Below are 26962 nucleotides of genomic sequence, written 5' to 3'. Positions count from 1 at the left end.
TATTGTAGTAGCAGAATAAATCAGATTTTAAAGATCAATTTTTAGGCCATTTAAAGGGAAATGTATTGAGGTGCTCTTTAAATGTATGTTTGTAATTTTTTTCTGTTGCAGAAATGGAAAAAAAGCTGAAGGAAGAGAGAGAAGCTCGAGAGAAGGCTGAAAATAGAGTTGTTGAGACTGAGAAGCAATGTTCTATGCTAGATGTTGACCTGAAACAGTCTCAGCAGAAGCTAGAACATTTGACCGAAAATAAAGAAAGGCTGGAGGATGCAGTAAGACACAGTGCTCATTTTTCCCATCTTTTAAGAGAAATTATTCTAGATTGTAACTGGAGAATCTTGTGTATATTTGAAACACAGGAGAAGATTTGAATGAAGTATGTGTTCACTGCTTATATGATTATCCCAGCACTTAGAATTTTCATTTCAAATAGCTATTTAACATTCATTCCCTAGGACTGAACACATTGTGTATTACAGCAGTGCATTCAACTCTATCAAAATTTTTTAGTTCCTCCTAGAAGAACTAGATTGCTTAAAAAAGCAAACTATCAAAGAGAATCTATGTTTAGAAAAGCATTAAAAAATTAACTGCTGTTGGAGTGGCTTGCATTAATAGAAAACATGTATTTATAATACTATTGATAAAAAGATAAAACCGTTTGTGGATGGTTACTATCTGAGTTTTAGAAATTACTTGTAGGTAGTTCTAAGACTGACTTGTCTTGGTGGGTTGTCAGTACAGATTGTGTATTTGGTAAGAAGGTAGGTAAGCCGTGGGTAAGAGGAAGCAAATCAGAGAAGAAAAAATAACTTGCAGTTGTCACATGGAGCCAACCCTTGGGCTCTAAAGAAACTGGTGTTCTTTTAAAATGTACAGAAATGTATAGGTGAAAACAGTCTTAGGAAAATTAATGTATTTCTATATAGACTTGACTAAGAAAAGGTTAGAAATAAACTAGCAAGCAGGATAACTACACATTGAAACTTTGGAAGATGGAGCTGGAGATGACTCCGATATGAAGGACATCAGCTGCTCTTCAGAAGAGCCCAGAACCACAATGGCAGCTCGCAGTCACAGCTCCAGTTTCAGGGATCCAGCACCCTCTTCAGGCACCAGGAACATCTATAATACACACACGCAACCCATAGGCTAAACAGTATACACATAAAGTAAAATAACCTTTTTTTAATCTAAAAAAATTTTTAAAGGCGTCTTTCATTCTTTTGTTCTTAAGGAAAGTAAGGTGCATATGATCTGTACACTATTGGGAACAGGCAGCCTAGAAAGATTACATTCAAGACCTCCAAAGATATGGGATTCCATGAGCGTTAAGGAAAGCCTTGCTATGGGTGTGTCATCCAGGAGCTTAAGAATAGACTGCATTTGAGATCATTCATTAAATCTTGGAGCATTCTGTAGTGCCTGAGCATCCAGAGAAGGGTCAGACAGGACAAGGACATATACAAGACAGGGTGAGGGACTCTGCCGTTTGATGATTTCTGTGATAATCGTTTTGCAGATAGCAGGTGAAGAGCATGTTGTACACGGCTGCAAGAGTTTTGATTGGCTAATAAGTGCTTAATAAATATTAACTATTTCCTGAGCTTTAAGATTATATAGAATAGAAACACTTGTGGGGTAAATTAAAATTTGGAGTGTTTCCTCACACATGACTTTTATCTTTCTTTTCTCAAATTTTTGGACTACTTGAAACTAAGGTTTTTCTTTTCCCCACAGATTTCATACCTAAAATTTACTACTATTTTCACTTAGTAATAAATAGGCAGTAATAGACACAAGGAGTGTACAAGGGATGATGATGACAACAGTGACGATGTATTTGTACTCAGCTGATTTGTATTCTTTGATATGTGTTACTATCAAATGAGTAAGGTGGCTAAGATGCCATTGTTTCTCTCACTCACAGGTTAAGAGTCTCACCCTGCAGCTGGAACAGGAATCCAATAAGCGGATCTTGCTACAGAGTGAACTGAAGACTCAAGCGTTTGAAGCAGACAATTTAAAAGGGTTAGAAAAACAGATGAAACAGGAAATAAATACTTTATTGGAAGCTAAAAGATTGTTAGAATTTGAGTTAGCTCAGCTTACAAAGTAAGTTTTAAAAATACCTTTTTGTGTTTTCATTGGCTTATAGATACTTTGATATTTTATATGTCCAGATGGTCTCAAAATTTATGAAAAAGACAAAAATTGTGATAAAAGAATTTACTTGCAAAGATTTGCAAGGAAGTTCAAGCTTTGGGAGGACGGGCTTATTAAGTTTTTTTTTTTCCCTCCCCCCCCCCTTTTTTTTCCCCATTTTTATTAACGGGTATTTCTTATTTACATTTCGATTGTTATTCCCTTTCCCAGTTTCCCGGCCAACCCCCTTACCCCTCCCCCTCCCCTTCTATATGGGTGTTCCCCTCCCTATCCTCCCCCCATTACCGCCCTTCCCCGAACAATCATGTTCACTGGGTGTTCATTCTTGGCAGGACCAAGGGCTTCCCCTTCCACTGGTGCTCTTACTAGGATATTCATTGCTACCTATGAGGTCAGAGTCCAGGGTCAGTCCATGTATAGTCTTTAGGTAGTGGCTTAGTCCCTGGAAGCTCTGGTTGCTTGGCATTGTTGTACTTTTGGGGTCTCGAGCCCCTTCAAGCTCTTCCAGTCCTTTCTCTGATTCCTTCAACGGGGGTCCCGTTCTCAGTTCAGTAGTTTGCTGCTGGCATTTGCCTATGTATTTGCTGTATTTTGGGTGTGTCTCTCGGGAGAGATCTACATCCGGCTCCTGTCGGCCTGCACTTCTTTGCTTCATCCATCGTATCTAGTTTGGTGGCTGTATATGTATGGGCCACATGTGGGGCAGGCTCTGAATGGGTGTTCCTTCTGGCTCTGTTCTAAACTTTGCCTCCCTATTCCCTGCCAAGGGTATTCTTGTTCCCCTTTTAAAGAAGGAGTGAAGCATTCACATTTTGATCATCCCTCTTGAGTTTCGTTTGTTCTAGGGATCTAGGATAATTCAAGCATTTGGGCTAATAGCCACTTATCAATGAGTGCATACCATGTATGTCTTTCTGTGATTGGGTTACCTCACTCAGGATGATATTTTCCAGTTCCATCGCTTATTAAGTTTAAATTACAGGTATTTAAAGAAAGAAATATAGATTAGCAAGACTGCTAGCTTTACAGTCAGTCTGTTAATAATGGAAATACAAGTTTTCTCACACTTTTCATATGTATAAACATCAACACATCTTTCAAGACTAGCATTATAATAAGAAGGCTACCCTACATGAGAGGAAGTGTTCCAGGTCGCTTTATTTTAGAGATTTAGAGGTTAGATATAATCTTGGGAGTGGGAGTTTGTTTTCTTTCTTTGATTCCTTTCAAAGTTGTACAGTCTTTTTTTCTGTTAACTGCTAAGATGCTTGCTTACTTGAGATCAAGACAAAGCCAGGATGTCATTACTTGTAGAATATAATATGGGCCTGCTTTAAAAATACAGTATGAAAGATGGGTACTCTTTATACCAAGTTGTGATTTTATCTCCTCCAGATATATATGTTAATCATACATTAGAGATTCACAGGTCTTTACCTCCTGAATGTTGGAATCAAAGGCATGTTGCCACCACCACCTGTCATTTAGGCATTTTTCATTGGAATAATTTATCAGTTTTTAATTAAGTTGGATTTATATTGGCAATTTTTTCTTCATATACTAGCCCCATTTTTGCCAGTTAATTACATATATTACTTTTTCCCAGAAGCAACTCTCACTCAGCCCTCAGTGGACATTTAGTATGTACTTTCTATCAACTGCATCGCTTATTACTAAACTACAAAGCAATTACTATATAATATTAAACCCTATAGCCTAGGATAAAATTGGGTCTTTGAGGCCTATTGCCTTCTTGTGTATTTGAGTCTTTTCCTCTCCTGAGTGTGACCTTTTTCATGTGAGATTGTGCTTGTTTGTGATGTATACATATTTCTGTCTTTCTCCTTGCTGGTTTATTACTCTTGCTTTCCTTTTATTTTCCCTGTGTAATTATTTTTATACTCCTTCATGTGTTCAATGGCCAAAATATTTTATACTTTATTTTTTACTTAAATAATTTATGACGTCTGCTTTTGTTATTACAGAAGACATTTAAAATACAGTTCTGTGATTTTCCTGCCTTTCTCTGCAGATATTTACAGGGTTTACAAACAAATCACAGCACTGTTGATTTCATTTTCATTATCAGTTTTATAGGTAAAAGATGAAGCCAGGCACTATGGCCTTACCAAAGGAGCTTCATAAAAACGTGATGCTGAAATATTTTTCTTGCAGAAGTTATTTTATAGAAACTTTTGTATTTTAGCAACTTCGGTGAAATCTGTCATAAATAAGAAAATTTAATTACTGATTTTCTTTTATTTAAAGGCAATACAGAGGAAATGAAGGGCAAATGCGGGAGTTACAAGATCAGCTTGAAGCTGAGCAATATTTCTCTGTAAGTGAAAATTATTTTTAGTATACAATTTAAAAACTGACTTAAACAAGAGCCTTTAAGAGTTTTTTTTTCCTGCAAATTATATTTCTTTTCAAGGTTCGTGATCTATTCAAATTGTGAAGGAGGAAAAAAAAGACCTTTTTGTGCAATTTTTCAGCAATTACTCAGCATCCAATTATAGCTGTAAATAATAGTTTGATAGCTGGACATGGTAATTCGGGCCTTTAATCTTAACACTCTGGAAGCACAGGCAGGTGGATCTAGAGTAGCCAGGGCTACAGAGTAAGACCTTGTCTTAAAGACTTTGTTGCATGGAAATCACATGCCTGATGTACAGCACTTGGAGGTTAAGGCAGGATTGGGATGGAGTTTCTTGAGTTTTCCAGTCCAGAATGGGCATAATAATATCAGATTGTGCTCTCTAGTACCATCTATCTTGCAAGCATAGTTCATATAATTAAATACATGGTTTTAACTTGGTGTTTTGTTTGCTTGTGGCTTTTTCTTTTTCAAGACTTTGGGTTTGTTTTGTTTTTTGAGATAGGGTTCTTCTGTGTATCCCTGGGTGTCCTGGAAATTGCTTTGTAGATCAGGCTAACTCTTAAGTCAGAGGTCCACCTGCCTGGCTCCCAAGTGCTGGGGTTAGTGTTGCCGCTTTCGTCGCCACCCAGCTTGATTGTCTTTAGTGATTTGTTTTGCCTGCAGGAATGTCTCTGTGAATCTCCTGGATCTGGAGTTACAGACAGTTGTGAGCTGCCATGTGGAAATGGTTCTCTAGAAGAGTAGCCAGTGCTCTTAAACTGTTGAACTGTCTCTCTACTCTTGGTTTAACTTGTTTTAACTTTTAAGAAAATAAAACTTTTTAAACGTTTAAGATAAAGAAACTGCTGAACAGTTCATAACTTACTACAAGCACTTAATTCCTATTACTTGTTTTACAGACACTTTATAAAACCCAGGTAAAGGAACTTAAAGAAGAAATTGAAGAAAAAAACAGAGAAAATTTAAGGAAAATACAGGAGCTGCAAAGTGAAAAGTATGTCTGTTTTCCTTTGGAATAGAACAGAAAAAGCATTCATAAATTTAAGTTCAAAGGTAGGGAGTAAGGGTACCATCATTCTGATAAGGCTAATTTATTGGGCTAACTGATATCAAATCAGATGAGTCTACCCTAAGATTTAACAGATAGTGCACTTATGTACGTGCAGGTAAAATACTCATACACATAAAGTAAAAATAATGTTTTAAAAAACAAAGAGCAGGTAATTGTGGTCATAGTTAGGGATAGTTCACTACCCAAGTTCTCTAAGAACCTACAAAAATGCAGGAAGTGTACAGATAACCAAGATGGCTTGTCTAAGAGAGAATCTTAGAGACAAACAGACAAATGAACGTCACCTAGTCTCTGTAAATGCCAGTTCTGAAAAGTTAGTGTTTTGAGACAAAATCTTTTGTACCTAAGGCTGGCCTTGATCAGTCCTGCTCCCTCTGTTTCCCAAGTAGACAGAGCTCAGGACATGACCACTAAACTCCAGCAATTCTGCAAAGCTTCAAAGTGTATTTTCTAATAACATTTCCAAATAGTTTACAGTGGTTTGAATCTTTATGTTTTCATAATCTCAAATATCAGATAATTTAGTTTAATCTCTCAGTACAAACTTGGTCAAATTAAGCTCCAGGAAGTATAAGGAACTTCCCCTGTAAAAATGGGGTTGAAAGTGTCTTGAATCTGACCTCCTGTTATACCAGTGACTTTTCAGTCTTGCTTTGTTGCCTTTATTCCAAACCCACAACAGTCTTTCTAAAATTAAGAACGTAAAGAACTTAAAGAAGTTAAAGACTTAAGAAGTTAAAATTGTTACCTGTATTAAAAAAGGTGGATTTAAAGTTTACTTTAAAAAGTAGAATCCTTGGTTCTGTCATTTAAAGAAAGTTGTATGGATTTTTTTTTAAGGGGGAGGGGCACTTTTGGGTTGTTGTTTCCAGAGAGATTCTCACTTTGTAGTCCAGGCTGGCTCTAAATTCTCAATCCCTGTGCCTTAAGACTACACTTGTCAGAATTACAGATGTAAACTATCATGTCTAGCAAGGTCATTGTTTTCATTTACATGATCAAGTAAGGAGATTAAACTGAATTTGTTTTTATTCATTTCTCGGTAAAATTGTTACAGAGAAACTCTTTCGACTCAGTTGGATTTAGCAGAAACAAAAGCTGAGTCTGAGCAGTTGGCTCGAGGAATTCTGGAAGAACAGTATTTTGAGTTGACTCAAGAAAGCAAGAAAGCTGCTTCAAGAAATAGACAAGAGATTACAGATAAAGATCATACCGTTAGTCGGGTAAGTGATGAGTGAATATCTGAGATTGTGAAAATTTTTCACAGTTTAAGGTATTGGGGGTATGCATGAATATATACTTATGCTTCTTACATATAGAGTGACATTTCTGTACTTGTGTTTATTTTATCTAAAACAGTTCGTAATGATAGAAAGTCTTATTCAGTATACTGGGCTTTTTTCCCCTACTGTAGATCTATTTTTTATTTTATGTGAAGAAATGCTTTTTTCTTTTAAGATTTATTTATTTTATGTATATAAGTACACTGTAGCTGTCTTCAGACCCACCAGAAGAGGGCATCAGATCCCATCACAGATGGTTGTGAACCACCATGTGGTTGCTGGGAATTGAACTCAGGACCTCTGGAAGAGCAGTCAGTGACTGCTGAGCTATCTCTCCAGCCCACTTATCTTAAACTCATTTTTTATTTTCTATAATTTATTTTTTATTTATTTATACTGTGTAAGTGATGGTATAGACTAGATTTCTTTGAAGTTCAAAGAAGCTATTCTGGAATAAGAAACTCGTAGTTAATAGTCAACTAATCCATTGTGCAAAAAAACCAATCCTACAAATTCCCTATTCTTATGGTTCATACTGTAGTCTATATAATAATGTGGGATAAATGGGAGTTACAAAAGCTTTTCTTTGTTAAATTAACAAGTACTCTGATGTAAGTGTATTAGGTTCAAATCCTGGCTTTGACTCTTAGAAGTTAGGTGATCTTGGTAAATCTGGAGCTTAGAGGATTGAGGCAATCTGCCAAGATCACATAACTTATCATCAAAGGCAAAAGACCTGAATTTGTATCTCTTTAACACCCACATAAAAACATAGACATGGCTACCCATGTATATAGTCCCAACACTGAGAGTGGAGACAAGTATGTCCTGAGGGCTTCCTCAACAGCCAGACTAGCCAAAATAATGAGTTTCCTGTTCAAGAAGAGACCCGCCTCTGTCCTATAGGGAGCTGTAGAGGAGGATATCTCACATCCTGCTCTGGAGTTCATGTGTGTGTGCTCCAACACACGCACACAGGCACGTGCGCAAAAAACCTTGCAAGCATGGTAATGTATGGCTTACAGTCCCATACTTAGTGACTGATCATTAGGTCTAAGACTAGCCTCACTTACATAGCTTCAGGCCACCTGGACTGTATTACTATATTATATCTCAACTGGTTCTCTCCCCACTTCCTCCCTTACCCAACCAAAGAGGGGGAAAATAATATTCCTTCCATAAATTGTTTAATCATTGTTATGATTAAAGAAAAACAATATACTTAGAATAGTTGATGCTGGGCATGATATTTTCATCATCTTTAGTGAGGAAACTGAGTCACAGGAAGATGGCTTGCCCAGGGTCACATAGGTTATTAGTAGAGTTGGAAATAAGAACATTTCCTAGTCTTCTGTCTACTAATCTTTAAAATATTTTTTCACTTTATTAAATATATATATATATACATAAATGCACATGTATATGTACACATACTTTTTGGAATGTAATTGTTCCTAAAACATTTAGAAATTAATTAAATATTGAGTTTTTTTGTTTTTTGGGTTTTTTTTTTGGAGCTGGGGATATATTCAATTTCTTATTGGGAGGTTAGTTTTGTTTTTTCAAAACAGGGTTTCTCTGTATAGTCCTTGCTGTTCTGGAACTCACTCAGTAGACCTGGATGGCCTTAAACTCAGAAATCCAACAGTCTCTGCCTTCTGTGTGCTGAGAATTAGAGGTGTGAGTCGTCATGGATGCCTCATTCATGTATTTTAAACTGGAAACTAGGCATTTTTTATACTTCAGCAATGTTTGACCTGCTTCACTTCTAGAAGATGTTATAGAAGATTTTAAAGATGTTTAGCTTTCAGTATGAAATAACCTTTGTGTGCTTTATTTAGCTTGAAGAAGCAAACAATGCGCTAACCAAAGATATTGAACTACTAAGAAAAGAAAATGAAGAGCTAAATGAAAGGATGAGAACAGCAGAAGAAGGTACGTAGTTTCCTTAACAAATGGCGGTGTGGGGCTAGTAGAGAGTTCAGTGATGATGATGATGAGCAGTGGCTGCTCTTGCAGAAGACCCAGGTTCAGTTCCTAGGACCCACATGCTGGCTTCCATGTGGGGATTGGACCTCATCTGTAGTCCAGCTCCAACTCAACAGCTTCCTTATGGTTTCTAAAAGAACCAGGTATCTGCATGTTATCTGTCTCCAGACAAAACATTCATACATAAAATAAAAACCATTTTAAAGAAGTTTGAGAGCTCATCCATTAAGAGAGCTTGTTGCTCTTCTAGAAGCCTCAAGGTTGGTTCCCTGCACCCACATAGGACAGCTTAACACCCCTGTAACTCCAGCTCCAGCTCCAGGGAGTGTGATGCCCTCTTCTGGCCTCTGAGTGTCTCCAAATGCTCCATGCTCTAGAGTGGGCTGTTCATGATAATGCAGAGTTCCAGGTTAACCTGGTTACTCTGCCAAAAAAGAAAGAAAATGTAATCATAATTCTAAGATGAATCTGTAGTTATGTTTTACTTTTTTCTGTTTTTGTTTATAAAGAATTATTTATTTTATGTATATGAGTACATTGCCGCTGTCTTCAGACACACCAGAAGAAGATATCAGATCCCATTACAGATGGTTGTGAGCCACCATGTGGTTGCTGGGAATTGAACTGAGGGTCTCCGGAAGAGCAGTCAGTGCTCTTAACCACTAAGCCATCTCTCCAGCCCCCTTATTTTGGGCTTTTAAATGCTTGTTTTCATATATTGACTAACTTATGTACCCTTAAGAATTATATTAATAAGCAGTCCCAGTACTTGGGAGGTAGAGGCAAGAGAATTGGGAGTTCAAGGGCAACCTGGGTTACATGTAATTGAAAAGAAACAAAATCAACCAGTTATTGTAATAAAATTACTGAAGAGTACTATGTATTACTGTGTAGTGTATGGTAATTTTAATAATTGAGAACTTCATTAATTTGGAATGCAGGTAAAAGTATTTAATGTTGCACAATAACAGTTTATACAATTTATTGGCAGAATATAAATTGAAGAAGGAGGAAGAAATAAGTAATCTTAAGGCTGCCTTTGAAAAGAATATCAGTACCGAACGGACCCTTAAAACACAGGTACATTTGCCATCAGCTCTTCCCAATGGTTTGCATTTGAGTATCATAAAAATCAGAAACCTAATAATTGTTCTATATGTGTGTTTTTACTAAATGAAAGGCATAGGGTTTAGCTTTTCATTAAAACAAAGAGTGTATCCCTGTTAGATATAGAAGACGTACATGAGATGCATAATTGATCACAGTGTATATCAGAACGTGATCACTAGTCTATGGCAAGTGTATAATGACACAGCTCAGTACTAAGGCAGTTGCTTAGTATACATGAGGACCTGAGTTTCATCCCCAGCACTGTAAGAGAAAGTGTGATGTGGATTGAAACCCTATTTTTAACTGTAGGAAACAATGAAGTGAAGATATATTAGATCAAAAGCCAGAGAGGTAGCTTGGGAATAAGAAAGAAACTCCAGGGTGGTAGCTTACCAATTTTGTTTTGCATTTGAACATGCATCTAGGTCAGTTTTTGTTTGTTTGATTTTTGTCATTAAAACTTGATGTCATAACATGAAACCCTATCTCAAAAGAAAGGTGGGGGACAGGGAAGGCAAAAAAATGGTGTGTCTTACTAAGTCGCCCAGTAGGTCAGAAACTGAGTGCTACAGTTGTTAGTTTGTTTTAAAAAGACAGTAATTGTTTTCTTCTGCTTTTAATATAATTTTTAAATAATTGAGGACAGTCAGTAATTTTATTTATAAGTAAGTACATGTTAGGTTTATTATTCAATAATCTAAATATGTATTAAAATTACTTAGAGGTGGGTACCTCATCTTAAGGGGAACTTTACAATTAACCTTTCTTTCTTACTGATCCTTTATGTTGTAGCTAAAAATAATCTTTTATAAATGTACTTGAATCCCTCAAGTACAGATTTAATCTTTAGTATAAAACAGAGACTATGAAAGAAAAGATGCATTTATTACATAAAAGTTCATGTGTCTATGGAGGACCTATCAACAAAAGTTTAAATGAGACAAACTGAGGAGAATACTTGCCAACAAAGAATTCTAGTACAATAAGAAAAATATTGTCTAGCAAACATTTGAAAAATACTTAACCTTAATAATAAATCAGGAAATGGATATTAAACAAGACCTGAAGAGACAGTTCTACACTTAAAAGCATGAACTGCTCTTGTAGAGGACCTGGATTCAGTTCACAGCACATAACACTGAGTAACTTACTACCATCTGTAACTTCAGTGCAGGAGACCTGACACCTGAGGTTTCTGCTTGCACCCACATTCATACTCAAATATAGACAAGCATGTACAAAAGAAGACTGCTCTTCTAATTAAAACAATGAGGAGGCATATTTTTAATGGCCATTATTTAGAGATTTAAATTAGACATATTTAGGTTGGTCTATTTATTCTATTTTTCTACATGGAAAACCTAAGAAGCTTAAATATACATCCAGAAAATTGAAAGAAATGCAAAAGGCTTTAGTAGAGGTTGTCTTTGAGGAATGTGGTGCCACACTGACTTTTCTTTCTTCATAATGTTTCTGAATTCATTTTTAACGTATGTGTTAGATTTTTATTGCAAACTCTAAATATGCATTAAAAATTATTCCAGGGTACCTCATTCCAAAGGGAACCTAATCAGTGTAGATGAGGTCTAATTTAGGACTTTTTCTCTCTTAATGGGGTAGGATCTACCATTTTCATGTTTTATATTCCTACAGAAAAAGCCATGAATTATGGCCTCCATGAGTACTATGTATACATATGGTAGACACATTCAAGTAAACAAACACTTGTACACATACAATAAAAAGAAGTCTTTAAAACATAATAATAATGTAGAGAGCAATTGAGGAAGACACCAAATATCAACCTTTGGCCTCTGTCCACATGTATATACACATGAACATACACACCAGTACACATAAGCATGGCAAAAGAAAAGGGGTATCTATATGACCTAATCAGATGGTTGGTCCTCTTGCCTTCCTACTTGCCCAAAGGAAAGAGACCTCTCTGTCTGTTTTTTACCTGTGCTTTCAATGCTTTCTCTACTGTTCACATGCTTTTCTTGGCTCTCCATCTCCTAATCCTCTAAGAAACATATGGAACAGAGTGCAGTGGCATACTCCTTTAATCACAGTGTTCATGAGACAAAGGCAAGTGGATATGAGTTTAGACCAGTATGATCTGTGTAATAAGGCCCAGGCCAACTACCTACATATTCAAGTGATGGGGGTGGTGTGGGGGGAGAGAGAGGAAAGAGAGGAAACATGTGGCACATTCTAGTGAACTTTTCTTAATTTCTCAAGGGGTCTTCATAGGGGCTGTCTCCATAGCACCAGTGCATGTATCTCACGTTCTGGATAGCTTATGTGTCTGCCTCCTTTACCAACTAGAGTATTTGGAGCATAGTTATATTATGTGTGCAGTAATATGTGGTATTATTGAATAATGAACTTTTTTTACAAGCCTTTCTTACATAAATAAGACATAGGTTTTAGTTATCTTAATCACTGCTGATATCCTAGCCTTGATGAGTTTGTTTTGTAGAAACATAAATTTGCACACAGAGAGGAGGAAAAAAATCCTGTATAACTTTGAAAACCAATACCTTTTAACAGACAGTAAAATTGAATAACTGCAGTATATTGATTCTCACAAATACTATTTTAATTCTTGAACAGGCTGTTAACAAGTTGGCAGAAATAATGAATCGCAAAGATTTTAAAATTGATAGGAAGAAAGCTAATACTCAAGATTTGAGAAAAAAAGAAAAGGAAAATAGAAAGCTCCAACTGGAACTTAACCAAGAAAGAGAAAAATTTAACCAAATGGTGGTGAAACACCAGAAGGAGCTGAATGACATGCAAGCGGTAAGGTCTGTGTATGTGCACCAGCACGGAGAGTTCATCTCCTCCCTTGTGTTAGTTTCTACTTAAACTAAGTCATGCTTAAAGTAGACTGACTTTGTTATGTATTCTAATCGATAGCGTCTAATCATATGCTCTAATACTAACATTTCTCTTTAAAGAATTTAAAGATTGTTTTTTCTCTCAGTTGCAGCATCTACTTTTCTGAAGTCAAAATACCAATCAATAAGTTATCCTTGTCATTTAATAAAAAACATGACAGTAACATAAACTTGTTTTGACTCATTCACATCCAGGCTTTGATTCTGTCATTTATGATTTTATTTTCAATTTTCTGTGCTTTTAGAATTAACTCATTTGGAGCCAGAAAATAGCTTACTGATGTTTTAAGTTATTTATTATACCTCATAATTTATAAAATAAAAAGAAAGAAAATTTTCTTAAAGTAAGGTTATAGGCTGGAGAGATGTCTCTAAGTATTTGTTATGCTCTTGCAGATAACCTGGGTTTGATTCCTAGAACCCATATGGCAGCTCACAATCATCTGTGTCCCCAGTTCCAGGGGATCCAACAGGCACACATGATATATATATATATATATATATATATATATATATATATATATATATATATATATATATATATATACATTTGTGCAGGCAAAACATTCATACACATAAAGTAAAGTAAATCTTAAAAAAAAATTGAGTAAGAGGAAAAGGAATTTGTTTACCTTTAGCACTGAACTGAGAAAGAACCTAGTTTCTACAAAACATCATCATCTGTGGCAGTTGCAAGGCACAGTAGCAACTCCTGATCTGGCTACTTAGAGCAGCAGGAAGGCTGCTTGAGTGAAGACGTTCTGCACCAGTCTGGTCAACCAACCCCATTTCCCCAAGAAGGCCCAACCATAGCAATAAGCATCCACAATGTGTACAACATGTCCACACTCTGAGTTTTCAACTACTCGTTTACATTTCAGTTACGAATGTCGAAATTATTTGAGTCTGGTTATTTTTATTATCTTTTTTTCCCAAAAAAATAGCAATTGGTAGAAGAATGTACACATAGAAATGAACTTCAAATGCAGTTGGCTAGCAAAGAGAGTGATATTGAGCAGTTGCGTGCAAAACTTTTGGACCTTTCGGATTCAACTAGTGTTGCTAGTTTTCCCAGTGCTGATGAGACTGACGGAAATCTTCCAGGTAAGAATTGTGTTCTGTCACTCAGGTTTGCTCAAATAAACAGGTTATTCAAATGTACTAAGGCTGTTTGTAAGGAAACCCCTGAAGATGTTGAAAGAAAATATGTTGTTTTGTTTTGTTTGCCAACATGGGGTTTCTCTGTGTAGCTCTGGCTGTTATGGATCTCACTCTGTAGACCAGGCTGTCCTCATAGAACTCTCTGCCTCTCCCTTATCCTCAACCTCCATCCTGAGATTAAAAGTGTATACCTCTTTGCTCTGCTTTAATGTGTTTTTATGAGTACTCAGTGTTTAATGCTTATGTATTTGAGGAGACAGAGACAGAGAGAGAGAGAGAGGAAGAGAGAGAGAGAGAGAGAGAGAGAGAGAGAGAGAGAGAGAGAGAGAGAGACCAGAACTTTAGCAGCTGTAAGGAGAGAGAGAGAGAGAGAGAGAGAGAGAGAGAGAGAGAATGAAAGAGAGAGACCAGAACTTTAGCAGCTGTAAGTAGAAGCCTATCTATTATATTAGTGAGAACCCTTCTGTAGATTTTGTCAAATTTGTAGATTATTGGAAAAATAGAGAAAAGGTAATACAGTTAGAGAACAGGGAAGGAGGGACAACAAAAAAATGAGAAATAAATTCCTAATGTTTCATCTTTTTCCTCTTTCCCTAATTAAAGTAAATAAAATATAATAAATGAATAAATATACATTCTTGGCTTAATTGGAGTTCACACAAACACAAATTATATGATTCTAAAAAAGTTTGAAAAATGCATTTACAAATACTATGCATACATTATATGCCAACATTCTGGTTCAGTATTTCTGAAGTATTTGTTTCATTTATTTTTTTAACTAAAATAATGGAAAATATATTTTAGTATATTTATTTCATGAGTAAAAAATATTTTATTAAGCCAGACAAGTAATACATTTCACCAGAATATACCATAATTTCTATTTTTCATAAAGTTGATAGACTGCTTTAGAAATTTTTTGTTGCTGTTCAGGAAAGTGCTACTTAAAGGGACCATGTCCTTAGTATCATGTGATCTCTGCCCTCATTCTTTACTACCATTACAGTTGCCTGCCCCAAATCAAGTTTCTGTGAGGGTAGATGGAAGGAAACAGTACTTCCTGTTCTTAAAGTCGGGGATTCCTTCTGTCTTACAGTGTTTGCCTCTCTTATACAGCTTCTGCCTCTGAAAACTTTTAGCTTTTCCTCCTAGGAAGATGGCTGTCGGTTAATAAGAGCCTCTGCTTTGGCCGTTTAGATATCTAAGGTCAGACAGGAAGCCCACTGTCTCCTAGACTCCGTAGCAGTGGGTACTTAGGTATGGTGCACAGGTAACTTGCAGGTGAAATACTCATAGACTGTACATAAATAAAGGAAATATTTTTGCTAGCTCTCTGAGAGAAGTCAGGGAAGTTTACTTTTGGGTATTCTTCATCATCCCTATAATTTCAGTATTGGAACTTCAGAAAAAAATAAAAGACAAGCTAAATCCTGACTTTCCTATTGGATGTAGAAATTTTAAAGGGTAATCTTTAGCAAAATCAACTTTTCCCCTCCAGGCTGGAAAATAACTCGGTGGATTAGAGCACTTGTTGCTTGGCAGAGGACTTGGATCTGGTTCCCAGCATTTTAATTGTAAACTACTTTACCCTCTTTGCATTACATATTTTGCTCCTCCATTGAACATTCATGTTAAATTTTTCACGTGCTATATGCTTAAAAATAGTTTTTTGACAAATAAAAAATACGGTTTTATAGTAATACGTAGGAAAAATTCTCTAAAGTATTTTAATATTCATCCTTAATATAGATGGTGTTTCATTCAGTTGTCTATAATAGTTCCTAAAGATGATTAAAATTTTATTTTTATGTCAGTTGGGGGCTGGAGAGATGGCTCAGGAGTTAAAAGCACTGGTTGTTTTCCTGAGGTCCTGATTTCTATTCCCAGCAGTCACATGGTGGCTCACAATTGTCTATAACTGAATCCTATGGAATCAGATGACCTCTTCTGGTGTGTAGATATACATACATACATACATACATACATACATACATACATACATACATACATACATTTTTTTTAAAGATCAGTAAATGAATTTACATATTATAAAAGGAAAACCTTGAATGGATAGTGATTTACAAATTAAAATAATGACATTTCTGTAAATACAGGCTACTTTTAGTTGAATGATTTGGCATTCCAATTGGTTGTATAAATGAGTGATGTGACATTATTTCTCGGAATTATCATTTAATACAGAAATTCTTAAATATCTTAGATGTCTAGTTTTCAGCCTCTTTAGTGCTTTTCATGGATATTTTGTCATCAGTTAGATCCAGGTTTCTCCTAAATTTCCCAATTCTGAAAATTCTAGAAAAGTATGTTATTTCTCTAATCACTGAAGTTCTAAAAGAAATTCTTTGTTTACTTGTTCTGTTATGGTTTCTTCCTGTCCCTAGTTCTGCCAGCTGGTCATCTGGCAGACTGAATATGGAGATTACCATAGAGTTACAGTTTGTCTGATGCCCAAATGACAAAATAACTTCTGTGTGATAACGGCCTCTTCTCAGGCTGGAGAGCCAGTTCAGCGGTTAAGAGCACTGGCTGCTCTTCCAAAGACCCTGGGTTCAGTTCCCAGCATCCTAATGGCAGCTCACATTTACCTGTAACTTTAATTCCAGGGGATCCAACACCCTTACACAGACATACATGCAGGTAAAACACTGATGCACATACAATAAGAATAAACTAGTCATTTAAAAAGGGGCTTCTTTCTCAGTCTTTCTCTTACCTTCTTTTGGAATTGTTGATTGTTATCTGAGGAGCATGTACGGTATAAAGCATTAGGAAAGCACTTGCTGTCAATCCTCATTGTCTCTTATTATCTGTTTCATTTTCTTTTTCATTCCCTTGGATCTTATGCTCTGTAACTTAAGCTGCAGAGTAGGGATCACTGAGTGAGTTTCTAATGTTCCAGGGTATCTGAACCTTACATACAAATACAGATAGAGGAGGCACCTTTCCTAATTCTTGGTGCAGTGATGGGTGAAAGTGAGCTATATGCAAGAATATGATATCCTGGGGAGAGATGGCTTAGCAGTTAAGAGCACTGACTGTTCTTACAAAGGTCCTTTAATTCAATTTCCAGCACCCACATGGTGGCTCAAAACCATCTGTAATGGGATCTGATTTTCTCTTCTGGTGTCTGTGAAGGTAGAATACTCATATATAAATAAATAATTTTTTAAAATATTATATCCTATAATCCAAGACTGTACAAATTTTAAATATGATGTATCACTTTCAAAGCATTTTGACAGTCAAATATTTAGTAATGACACCTGTTATTATTCCTGTAAGACTGAGCTTTCAGCTTTTATGTAAAGGGAATTTTTTATGTTTGTGAGTACAGTGTTGCTCTCTTCAGACACACCACAAAAGGGCTTGGATCCCATTACAGTTGGTTGTAAGCCACTATGTTGTTGCTGGTAATTGAACTCAGGACCTCTGGAAGAGCAGTCTGTGCTCTTAACCTCTGAGCCATCTCTCTAGCCCTGCCTTCCTATTACTTGTATGTGTTTAATATGAGATTAATATAGAAAGAGCTTGAGTTACCTTCATCCTAAGATAACCATCTCTAAAAGAAGCATCTTTATTTCTCAGACATTTCTAGTAAATTTTAGATATATTTAACCAGATTTGGTATTACACACCTCTGATCGCAACACCTAGGCGATAATGAAGGCTCACTTGGGCTACGTGGTAAGTTTAAGTAAGCCACTTAGTGAGGCTGTGTCAAGAAGTTAGAAGCTGGTGATGTAAGTCTAGTAGAGAGAGCACTGGCTGAGCATGCCCAGTGCCCTGAGGTTGATGCATAGCACCACAAAAGGCATAAACAATAATAGTAGCAACAGTTGCTATAAAAAGCTTTACTTAAAAATAGTCAGCAACTTATGGTATAGATACTAGTAGCTAATCTACTTATTTCTGGTTTTGTTTCTGTTTATTGAGTTAAATAAGCATAAAAGATAGCATACTTCATAAGTTTGAGAAGGTTTGAAATTAAACTTATATATAGAATTAAGTACCTCCCAACCAAATTTGGACAATTTTACTGAAGTTGTGTGTTTTACTCATTTATTAGGATATCTTACTGAGAAAACAAATGAAATGCTTGTCTCTTATTCTTTGTATCTAGTTGGTTCTGCCTGCATTCCTTATTTATTTATCTTCTACTCTTCTGTGAGTAATAGGACACCTCTGTATTTTTGCCTGCTTTTATGTAAATTAATCATGGCTCTGAATTGTTCAACATGCTGCATATTTTTTCTTTCTTTTTTTTTTTTGCTGAGCATTTTTATATGAATGTCATGTAATATTTAAAGTATTATCTGTTATATCCCATTTAAGCTGTCATTCATTCCAGTCTTGCCTGGCTCTTAAAAACATTATTATTTCATGTTTTCAGTTGAGTACTATATGTTAATTTTATGGGGAAAGTGGCTTTGAATTTTTTTCCTGCAGTCTTTATTTGGCCATTAAGGCTAACTTGTGTGATTGAGGCATGAAAGAGCAATGACAGCCATTGCTTACCTGTTCTCTGTTGCCTGTTGCTGTTCTCTGTTGCCCGTTGCTGCATGCTGTCAGACCAAAGTCGTAGTTTTTCCTTTGGTTTTAAAATCTAAGGTTGACTACGATACCTTTTTTTTTTTCTCTTCTAGAGTCAAGAATTGAAGGTTGGCTTTCTGTACCAAATAGAGGAAATATCAAAAGATATGGCTGGAAGAAACAGGTACCATATATCTAATTTCTTCTCATTTATAATTTTGTTAAATGTTTTACTATAAAGTGTAAATCTTAACTGCTCTATTACTAAAATTGACTTTAAATTAATACAGTATAGTGGAAACACAAATAGAAGGTATCTTGTTAGTCAATTTAAATCAAGTCAGTGTTGCTCTTTTCATTCTTCTTCTCTTGTTATCATTTCAGTATGTTGTGGTGAGCAGCAAAAAAATGTTGTTCTATAATGATGAGCAAGATAAGGAACAATCCAGTCCATCTATGGTGTTGGACATAGAGTAAGTTGCCTGTGGTTGAAATTTTTTTCATTGTTTGACTTTTTGCTTACGAGTTATTTTCGGAACTGCTTGTTTTGTGTTGGGTGGAAGAGGGTGAGCATCTAATCCCAGCAAGTGTTGGGGGACAAGTAGGAGAGTCTCCAGAAGTGACAAAGGCAGCCTGTCTCAAAGAAGACGAAAAAATGAGAACCGACACTCAAAAGTTTTCCTCTGACTTCCATATATACACCATGGCACGTTTGCTACCACACTGACACAAATAAGCACACATGTACAATTTAAATAAAGTCTAGCCTTAGCAAAATGTGAGAAGGAAAAGTATGTATACAAGATTTATGTACTTTGAAAAGCAAATTTCTCTTAATTGTTTGAGTTCCGTGAGCATCTCAGAAAGTAAAGTTGGGGGCAGTAGAGGTGTCTGAGAGGTTAGGAGTACTTGATTCTCCTTGATTCCCCTGCAGAGGGCGCAGGTTTCCTTGTCAGTGGCCACATGGCAGCCCACAACCTTGGCTGCAGTTCTAGGGGCTTGAACAGCATCACCTGGCGTCCAGAGTACCAGGCACACACATGGTTCACATATATACGTGCAAGCAAGACACTTATCACAGGAAATCCTTTTTTTATTTTAATTTTACTTTATATTTATTGTTGTTTTGCCTGCATATATGTCTGTGTGAGGGGGAGGGTGTTGGATCCTCTGAAACTGGAGTTACAGACAAGTGTGAGCTACCATGTGGGTGCTAAGAGTTAAACCCAGGTCCTCTGGAAGAGCAGCCAGTCCTCTTAAATGTTGAGCCATCTCTCCAACCCCTAATTTTTTTTAAAGTTTTAGAGATTATTCATCAGTGTAATAAACAAAAAAAAATCAACATGATTTCATGCATTCAGAGACTTATTTCCTGCTTAAGTGGAAAACTGTGCGGATGGCTTCTGAAAGGTCTTCATTGTAAGCAGCTTTGCAGTGAGCTTCATAGTTCAGAAGTCTAAGCCTTCTTCCTTCAGTTTGCTGTAGTCCACATTCACAGAGTAGAACTTACATTTTCATTGGGACCCAGTTTGTTCCAAGGCTCTGGGTTATTCTTCCTGTCCCAGCTGACATCTGGATTGAACAGTGCCACATCACATACAGTCCTGCTCCAGTAGTTACGGAGAGGAATCAAGCTGGGATGCTTCTTGGCTTGCCCGAGGATCTGGTGAAGCATGTTTGCGGCACAGGCCTACCTACACGGAGAGGGGAGGGACACACTAAGCCGCTTCTCACCCCCAATTTTTTTAAGTATAACATTATTTGGTCATCATAATGACACCATCAGTGGTTTATTTTAATTAATGTAAACAAGTAGCTGTTCTTTTTAAATAATATAGAGTGGGTTTTTCTATGTGTATTTATTTTCATTCCATTTGTATATTATCATAGAGGTGATATATAGTATATGTAAAGAAACTAGGTCCTATGTTTAAGAACCTTAGGAACAACTAGTTCAAAACTTTATAAGTGTACAATATAAATTCAAAATGAGGTTTGGTAAGTGCTATTCAAGAGTTATATAAAGTTTAATAAAGGACCATCAAAATGGCTCAGTGGGTAACATTGCTTGCTGCCATGCCTGGTAACCTAAGTTTGATCCCTGGACTCCACAAGATATGGAAGAAGGGAATGAATTTCAGAAAGTTGTTCTCTAGCATCCACACATACACCATGGCATGTGTACTCACATACAAAATGTAACATGTTTACATGTTCAATAAATGTTTTTGGAGCTAGTACTGGTTAGAATATAAGCAAAACTGAAAAAGCTCAGGTAGTATTTCAAATTGCTTTAAGTATTATGGGGCTGGAGAGATGGCTCAGTGGTTAAGAGCACTGTCTGCTCTTCCAGAGATCCTGAGTTCAATTCCCAGCAACCACATGGTGGCTCACAACTATCTGTAATGGGATCTGATGCCCTCTTCTATGTGTTTGAATATAGCGACACAGTACTCATAAATAAAATAATCTTATAAAAAAAAGTATTAGTTTTGAATGATAAGTTTGAATGGAATAGTAAAAGTAAAAGCGAGTCTAGTTTTATAAAATGAATAGCCAAGTCGTTTTTCAAATGGATTTGCAATCTTGCATTTCTGTCAGCAATATGTGAGTGATCTAGCTTCTCTATATTTTTGTCGACATCTGTTTTACTTTCAGAGTTTTATTTTTATTATTTTTAATTATGTGTATGTGAGGGTTATATATACATGGGTGTAGGGGCCTTTTAAGCCTCTTGAGTTGGAGTTAGAGGCAATTGTGAGCCACCAGACGTGAGTGCTGGCAGCCAAACCAGTGAGCCATCACTGTTTCTTTTAAAATTCCTAAAGGTATATTATCATGACATGTTTTGACACACACACACACACACACACACACACACACACACACACACACACACACACGATTATTGATGCTGAACATCTTTTTATTTGCTTCTTTGCCACTTATATTTTTTCTTTGATGAAATGTATGCCTTTGTTACCAATGAGATTATTATAATGGGTTTATATCATTTATTTCTATCTTAGTAAATTGTTCCATGTCCGACCTGTAACCCAAGGAGATGTGTACAGAGCTGAAACTGAAGAAATTCCTAAAATATTCCAGGTACAAATGTTCTAATTCTAAAAGCTCTTTTACCTAAGCAATAAGTGATTTGTGAAATAGGTATCAGTGTTTTTATGCATTGTAGAATTTTTATTTACAGATTAATTTTTTTTCAATCTTCACCACTCCTGAATTTAGATACTGTATGCAAATGAAGGTGAATGTAGAAAAGATATAGAAGTGGAACCAGTTCAACAAGGTGAAAAAACTAATTTCCAGAATCACAAAGGCCATGAATTCATTCCTACCCTCTACCACTTTCCTGCCAACTGCGAGGCCTGTGCCAAACCTTTGTGGCATGTTTTTAAGCCACCGCCTGCCCTAGAGTGTCGAAGATGCCATGTTAAGTGCCACAGGGACCATCTAGACAAGAAAGAGGACTTGATTTCCCCATGCAAAGGTAAGGTGCAAGGTGTGAGATGACTCAGTGGTGAGGTTTTCTCAGATGGGTACTAATGTATTCCTGAGGGACTGTGCAGCGGTCTTTTCTCAGAGCTAGTAGTTCAGCTTTTAGCAGTTGTGAAAGCAAATCATCCCATTTTCAAAAGGCAGGCCGCTGAAAACCTTGTCAGTTGAGAGAAGAACTTGGGGTAACTCCTCCTGCTCCCCTCTGATTTTTCACAGTCTGTATTTCCCATGTACCTCCCCTGTGTGCCCCTCACAGTTAAAAAGCCAGAGGACATAGACATACACTGTCTGCTTTAAGTAAAAGATGTTGGTTCTATAGATACATTTGTTTTACTGTTGTATTTTTTTATATTTCTAATTTTGTATTATTTTTCCTGTGTTTATGACTACTGATTTTGATCTTTTTGGTTTTTAGAAAAAATTCACTCTTAGTTGAATTGATACAAAGATACTTTCCAAGTATAATTAAGTATAGTATCTTTAAAATTAAGAACTTGCTAGGTGTTGGTGGCACACACCTTTGATCCTAGCACTTAGAAGGCAGAGGCAGATGGATCTCTGTGAGTTTGAGGCTAACATGGTCTACAGAACAAGTTCCAGTACAGCCATGGCTACACAGAGAAACTCTGTCTTGGAAAAGCCAAATTTAAAAAAAAAAAAAAAAACAAAAAACTCGGGGTTGGGGATTTAGCTCAGTGGTAGAGCGCTTACCTAGCAAACGCAAGGCCCTGGGTTCGGTCCCCAGCTCCGAAAAAAAAAAAAAAAAAAACCTCAAAAAATTATTAATTTAATTTGTTTTTTAAATATTGTATTATGGATTTAATTGTAAAAGTTTTATTGGTTTTTCTTGTCTTTTAATGTAGTAAGTTATGATGTAACATCAGCAAGAGATATGTTGCTGTTAGCATGTTCTCAGGATGAACAAAAGAAATGGGTAACTCATCTGGTAAAGAAGATTCCTAAGAACCCACCTTCTGGCTTTGTCCGTGCCTCTCCTCGAACGCTGTCGACAAGATCTACTGCAAATCAGTCTTTCCGGAAAGTAGTCAAAAATACATCTGGAAAAACTAGGTAAATGCTAAAATATTAAAGTGTTTAGTCATATAAAAATTGTTGGAACCTATCTATTAAAATTAGAAACCTTGTCAGTCATGATGGCCACACCTTTATTCCCGGGGTGCAGGCAGGCAGGCATGTATGTCAGTGAGTTTGAGACCAGCCTGGTCTACAGAGCAAGTTCTAGGAAAGTAAGAGCTAAATAGGAAGATTCTATCTCAACAAACAAATACTACTATTACTACTAATAATAATTAAAAGCCTTCAGTAGCACACATGCTAAAATCAGAAAACTATTTTCACCACACAAAGCATCATTTATAGATAGGTCCTTAATGCATGCCTTGCAGGGTTTTATATGTAAGCATAATTGATTGCTATTAGGAATTACTATGTAGGACATTTTCATACCCAGTTTCATTACAGGTTAGGATATATGTGACATATAGTTTATCCCTTGTTATCTTAATCCACTAGAATTACATTTTTTGAATGTAAATGAGTCATTATAAAATGTTCCTCATCTTTTACACTGTTTTGGAATTGGGTTCTTTTAAAAATTAACATAATTTGTTAGTAATGATAAATAGTGTACTAGAAATAAACTCAGTTAAATCCTTCTTTTTAAGTCTTTGATGGGTGGGACTTTTTCTCAAAAATATTTTATATGCTACAACAGTTACAGGACCTGATTAAACCCTGTCCCCCTACCCCATTTGTTTTTTGGGTTTTTTTTGGGGTTTTTTTGTTTTGTTTTTTTGTTTTGTTGTTGTTTTTGTTTTTTGAGACAAAGGGGTTTTTTGTGTAGCCCTGGCTGTCTTGAAACTCACTCTGTAGACCAGGCTGGCCTTAATCTCAGAGAGACCTGCCTCCCTCTGCCTCAGAGTGCTGGGATGAAAGGCTTGAAGCTATCTTTAATTCACTTACTTTCATCACTCTCTTCTGTCTGTAATGAAATGAGGTATACCCTTTTCTTCTGTATTTTCAAGCCTCTCTACTATCACAGCATTTACCTGAACCCTGTAGAATGCTATTTCAGCCACCTAGCTGTAGGATGTAAACTTAGGACTAAAACAATTTAAAATCAGTGAATATAAGAAAATGTTTTAGGAATACAAAAGGGAATCATATTATAGTGCTTTTCCTTTCCTCTGCTTTCCCTAAACTTTGTGTCATTTCTTACTCTTCTGTGTGACTGTACATATGGCCTTTCCCTATGTTTTTAGGAGTAGGAGGGGTGGTATTGATGGGATTTGAACCTAGAGCCTCATGCGTGTCAGCCAGATAGTCTACCATTTAGCCATACTCACACCACTCCTTCCAGCTGTTGTTGTATCTTGTATTTTTGAACCAAGCATCTTTCTTAAATTACAATATTTTTTTTTCCTTCAACAGTTAACCATGTGACCTACTGCTGTGTTGGAATCATATGGGATGCTACCTGATCAACCAGGCTGTTTAACCATGTGGAACAGACAGGCTGTTTCTTTTGACACAAATACCACAGGCTTTTCAGGGTTAAGATTGCTGTTGTTCTGTCCTTGTTTTGGCACAAAAAGCACACTGAGGATTGTTTTTGTTTTCTTGCGGGTTTGCCTACAGGTAGTTTAGATTAATTATTACTATGCAATGCAAGTACAATTGGGGAAAGCTTTGCTAGGTTTTTTTTTTTTAAGGTGCTGCCTTTTTGGATTTATAAGGAAATGCCTGTCAGTCATGATAGAACAGTTTTCCTCATATGAACAAGAGGAAAGAACTTTCACTTTCAGTGGAATGGCCATCACTATCAAGATCAGATCGTGGAAGAAGTAAAGAAAATATCTCAAAATGAGACAAGTTTTTCTGTTTTGTTGTTCAATAACTAAGTTTTTTGTGCTCTTGCAAGACTATACGAACTATTTTAAGAACACAGTGATGTCACTTGAAGCTCAGTGTCCTTACTGTAGAATTAAAAGCCTTACTGTCAATTGCCCACAGTGGGCTCTATGGAGAAATTAAATATCATACATTATGCTTTACAAAATATTGTATATGTTTCAGCAAGTTTGTAGATTGGGAACTGGGAGAAGATGAAAGAATTACATTTAATCTATGCATTTTTGCCAAGCCATATTGAGATATTTTACTACTAAAGACATAAAGAACTAACTGTACAAGAGAACCATGTTTAAAAGCCTTTTGTGGGGTACATCATTTCTGTAATTATATAATGTATTTCTTTGTGGTTTTAAGTAAAAAGACATTAAGTTAACAAACATATAAAAATGTATGCACTGTTTGAAATGTAAATTATTCTTAGAACACTTTCAGTGGGAGTTGCATTACCCTATTAGTGCCTTAATTTGAGAGAATTTTTTTACTGCCATAAGTACAGACTTTTCAGAAAACAGATTTTACAAAAATTATGTTTTTTCATTGGTAATTGGTTTAATTTAAAATATAGTTTGTCAGACTTACATAAATTGAGTACAACCTTTGTACCAAACTATCTGCTACAATAATGAAACTATCTGCAAAAACATACAGTTGCACCAATAGTAAAGAATTATGAAATATGTCCATGATGTTTTCCATTTAACATAGGAATTACCATATAAGTACTGTTCGACTCTCTGTTCAGCTGTAACAGGAGTTGATGTGTATGGGTGGTGTGATTTATTGTTGTTTTTAACCAAATACCTCCTCAGTAATTTATAACGGCTTTGCAGTAATGTGTATCAAGTAAGCACTGGAAAACCGATCTTCTCTAGGGTGACATGCATGTTTCAAGTGGTATTGAAAGCCGCACTGATGGATATGTAATAATAAACATATCTGTTATTAATATGCTAATGGCTCTGTGCTCATTTAATGAGAAATGAAATAATTTATGGATAAATACTTTTAATATTGACTTACTATGGTATTTTCTCATGGCTGGAATGAATAGATGGCATACTAAAAATTATTCAGTGATTGTATACAAATGTTTGCTAAATTTTGTAAATAGATTAAAATTATTTTTTAAAGATAAAACTTGGTTTGGGCTTTAAAACAAGAGGTGTTATTCTTCAAGTAAAATGATGGCCAGTGTTCATTGGAAACCATTCCCCATGAATCTATTTCAGTTCTGTACATCTTGTGAGCAGAGGCTGTGATAACTTAATGTTTGACCATCACAAATACCATAACAGCCACCCACAGTCTTAGAAGGTAGAATGTTTTCCTTCAGAGGTCCCTATACTGCCAGGGTCTCCCTGCGCAGTTAAAACCAAGCAGTTTGCTTAAGCCTATTGCTAAAACATTCAGATCCCAGTGCTGAAGAGAGGATCCATTGGTCCAGACACATTTGCCTTTCTTCCTAAAGGACCCAGTTCAAGTCCAGAACCCAGTGTCAGGCAGCTCGCAACTTCTAATGCCAAGGGATCCGATGCCCTCTCCTGGTCCCTTTGGCAGCATACACGTACATACACATTAAAAAGATGTCAGTGGTTAAGAGCACTGATTGTTCTTCCAGAGGTCCTGAGTTCAAATCCCAGCACCCACATGGTGGCTCACAACCATCTGTAATGGGGTCCGATGCCCCCTGCTGGTCCCTTTGGCAGCATACACGTACATACACATTAAAACGATGATGTGGCTCACAACCATCTGTAATGGGGTCCGATGCCCCCTGCTGGTCCCTTTGGCAGCATACACGTACATACACATTAAAACGATGGGCGCCCTATGCTTATAGTTCCCTCGCCTGTTATACAAGACCATTCAGAGTTCAGGACCCTCCTGAAAT

The 26962-nt window shown here is 36.3% G+C and overlaps 1 protein-coding gene and 1 pseudogene across 4 annotated transcripts in view; one reads left to right on the top strand and one right to left on the bottom strand.

Moving 5' to 3' along the window:
• The window catches only part of Rock1 (Rho-associated coiled-coil containing protein kinase 1), a 121813-nt gene extending 95605 nt beyond the window's left edge, over positions 1–26208 (top strand). Inside the window, 16 exon segments of one of the 4 annotated variants that reach the window (NR_171200.1) lie at positions 112–272; positions 1931–2115; positions 4435–4504; positions 5446–5540; positions 6676–6841; positions 8743–8836; positions 9882–9970; positions 12620–12808; positions 13851–14010; positions 18212–18255; positions 18735–18805; positions 19006–19094; positions 21651–21729; positions 21868–22129; positions 23001–23208; positions 24589–26208. Coding sequence is in view for 2 of the 4 variants with exons in the window: in NM_001389239.1 (NP_001376168.1) it covers positions 112–272; positions 1931–2115; positions 4435–4504; positions 5446–5540; positions 6676–6841; positions 8743–8836; positions 9882–9970; positions 12620–12808; positions 13851–14010; positions 18735–18805; positions 19006–19094; positions 21651–21729; positions 21868–22129; positions 23001–23208; positions 24589–24592 (1922 nt within the window). In the remaining 2 variants the exon portion in view is untranslated. 4 annotated transcript variants of the gene reach the window in all.
• Positions 20070–20296, bottom strand: Ndufa4-ps2 (NDUFA4, mitochondrial complex associated, pseudogene 2; annotated as a pseudogene).
• Positions 26209–26962: the final 754 nt, after the last annotated feature.

Source organism: Rattus norvegicus, chromosome 18 (genome assembly GCF_021556685.1).
Source record: "Rattus norvegicus strain SHRSP/BbbUtx chromosome 18, alternate assembly SHRSP_T2T, whole genome shotgun sequence".
Taxonomy (NCBI): Eukaryota; Metazoa; Chordata; class Mammalia; order Rodentia; family Muridae; genus Rattus; species Rattus norvegicus.
The sequence above is the reverse complement of the archived record's forward strand: the minus strand, read 5'-3'. Positions and strand labels throughout refer to the sequence as shown.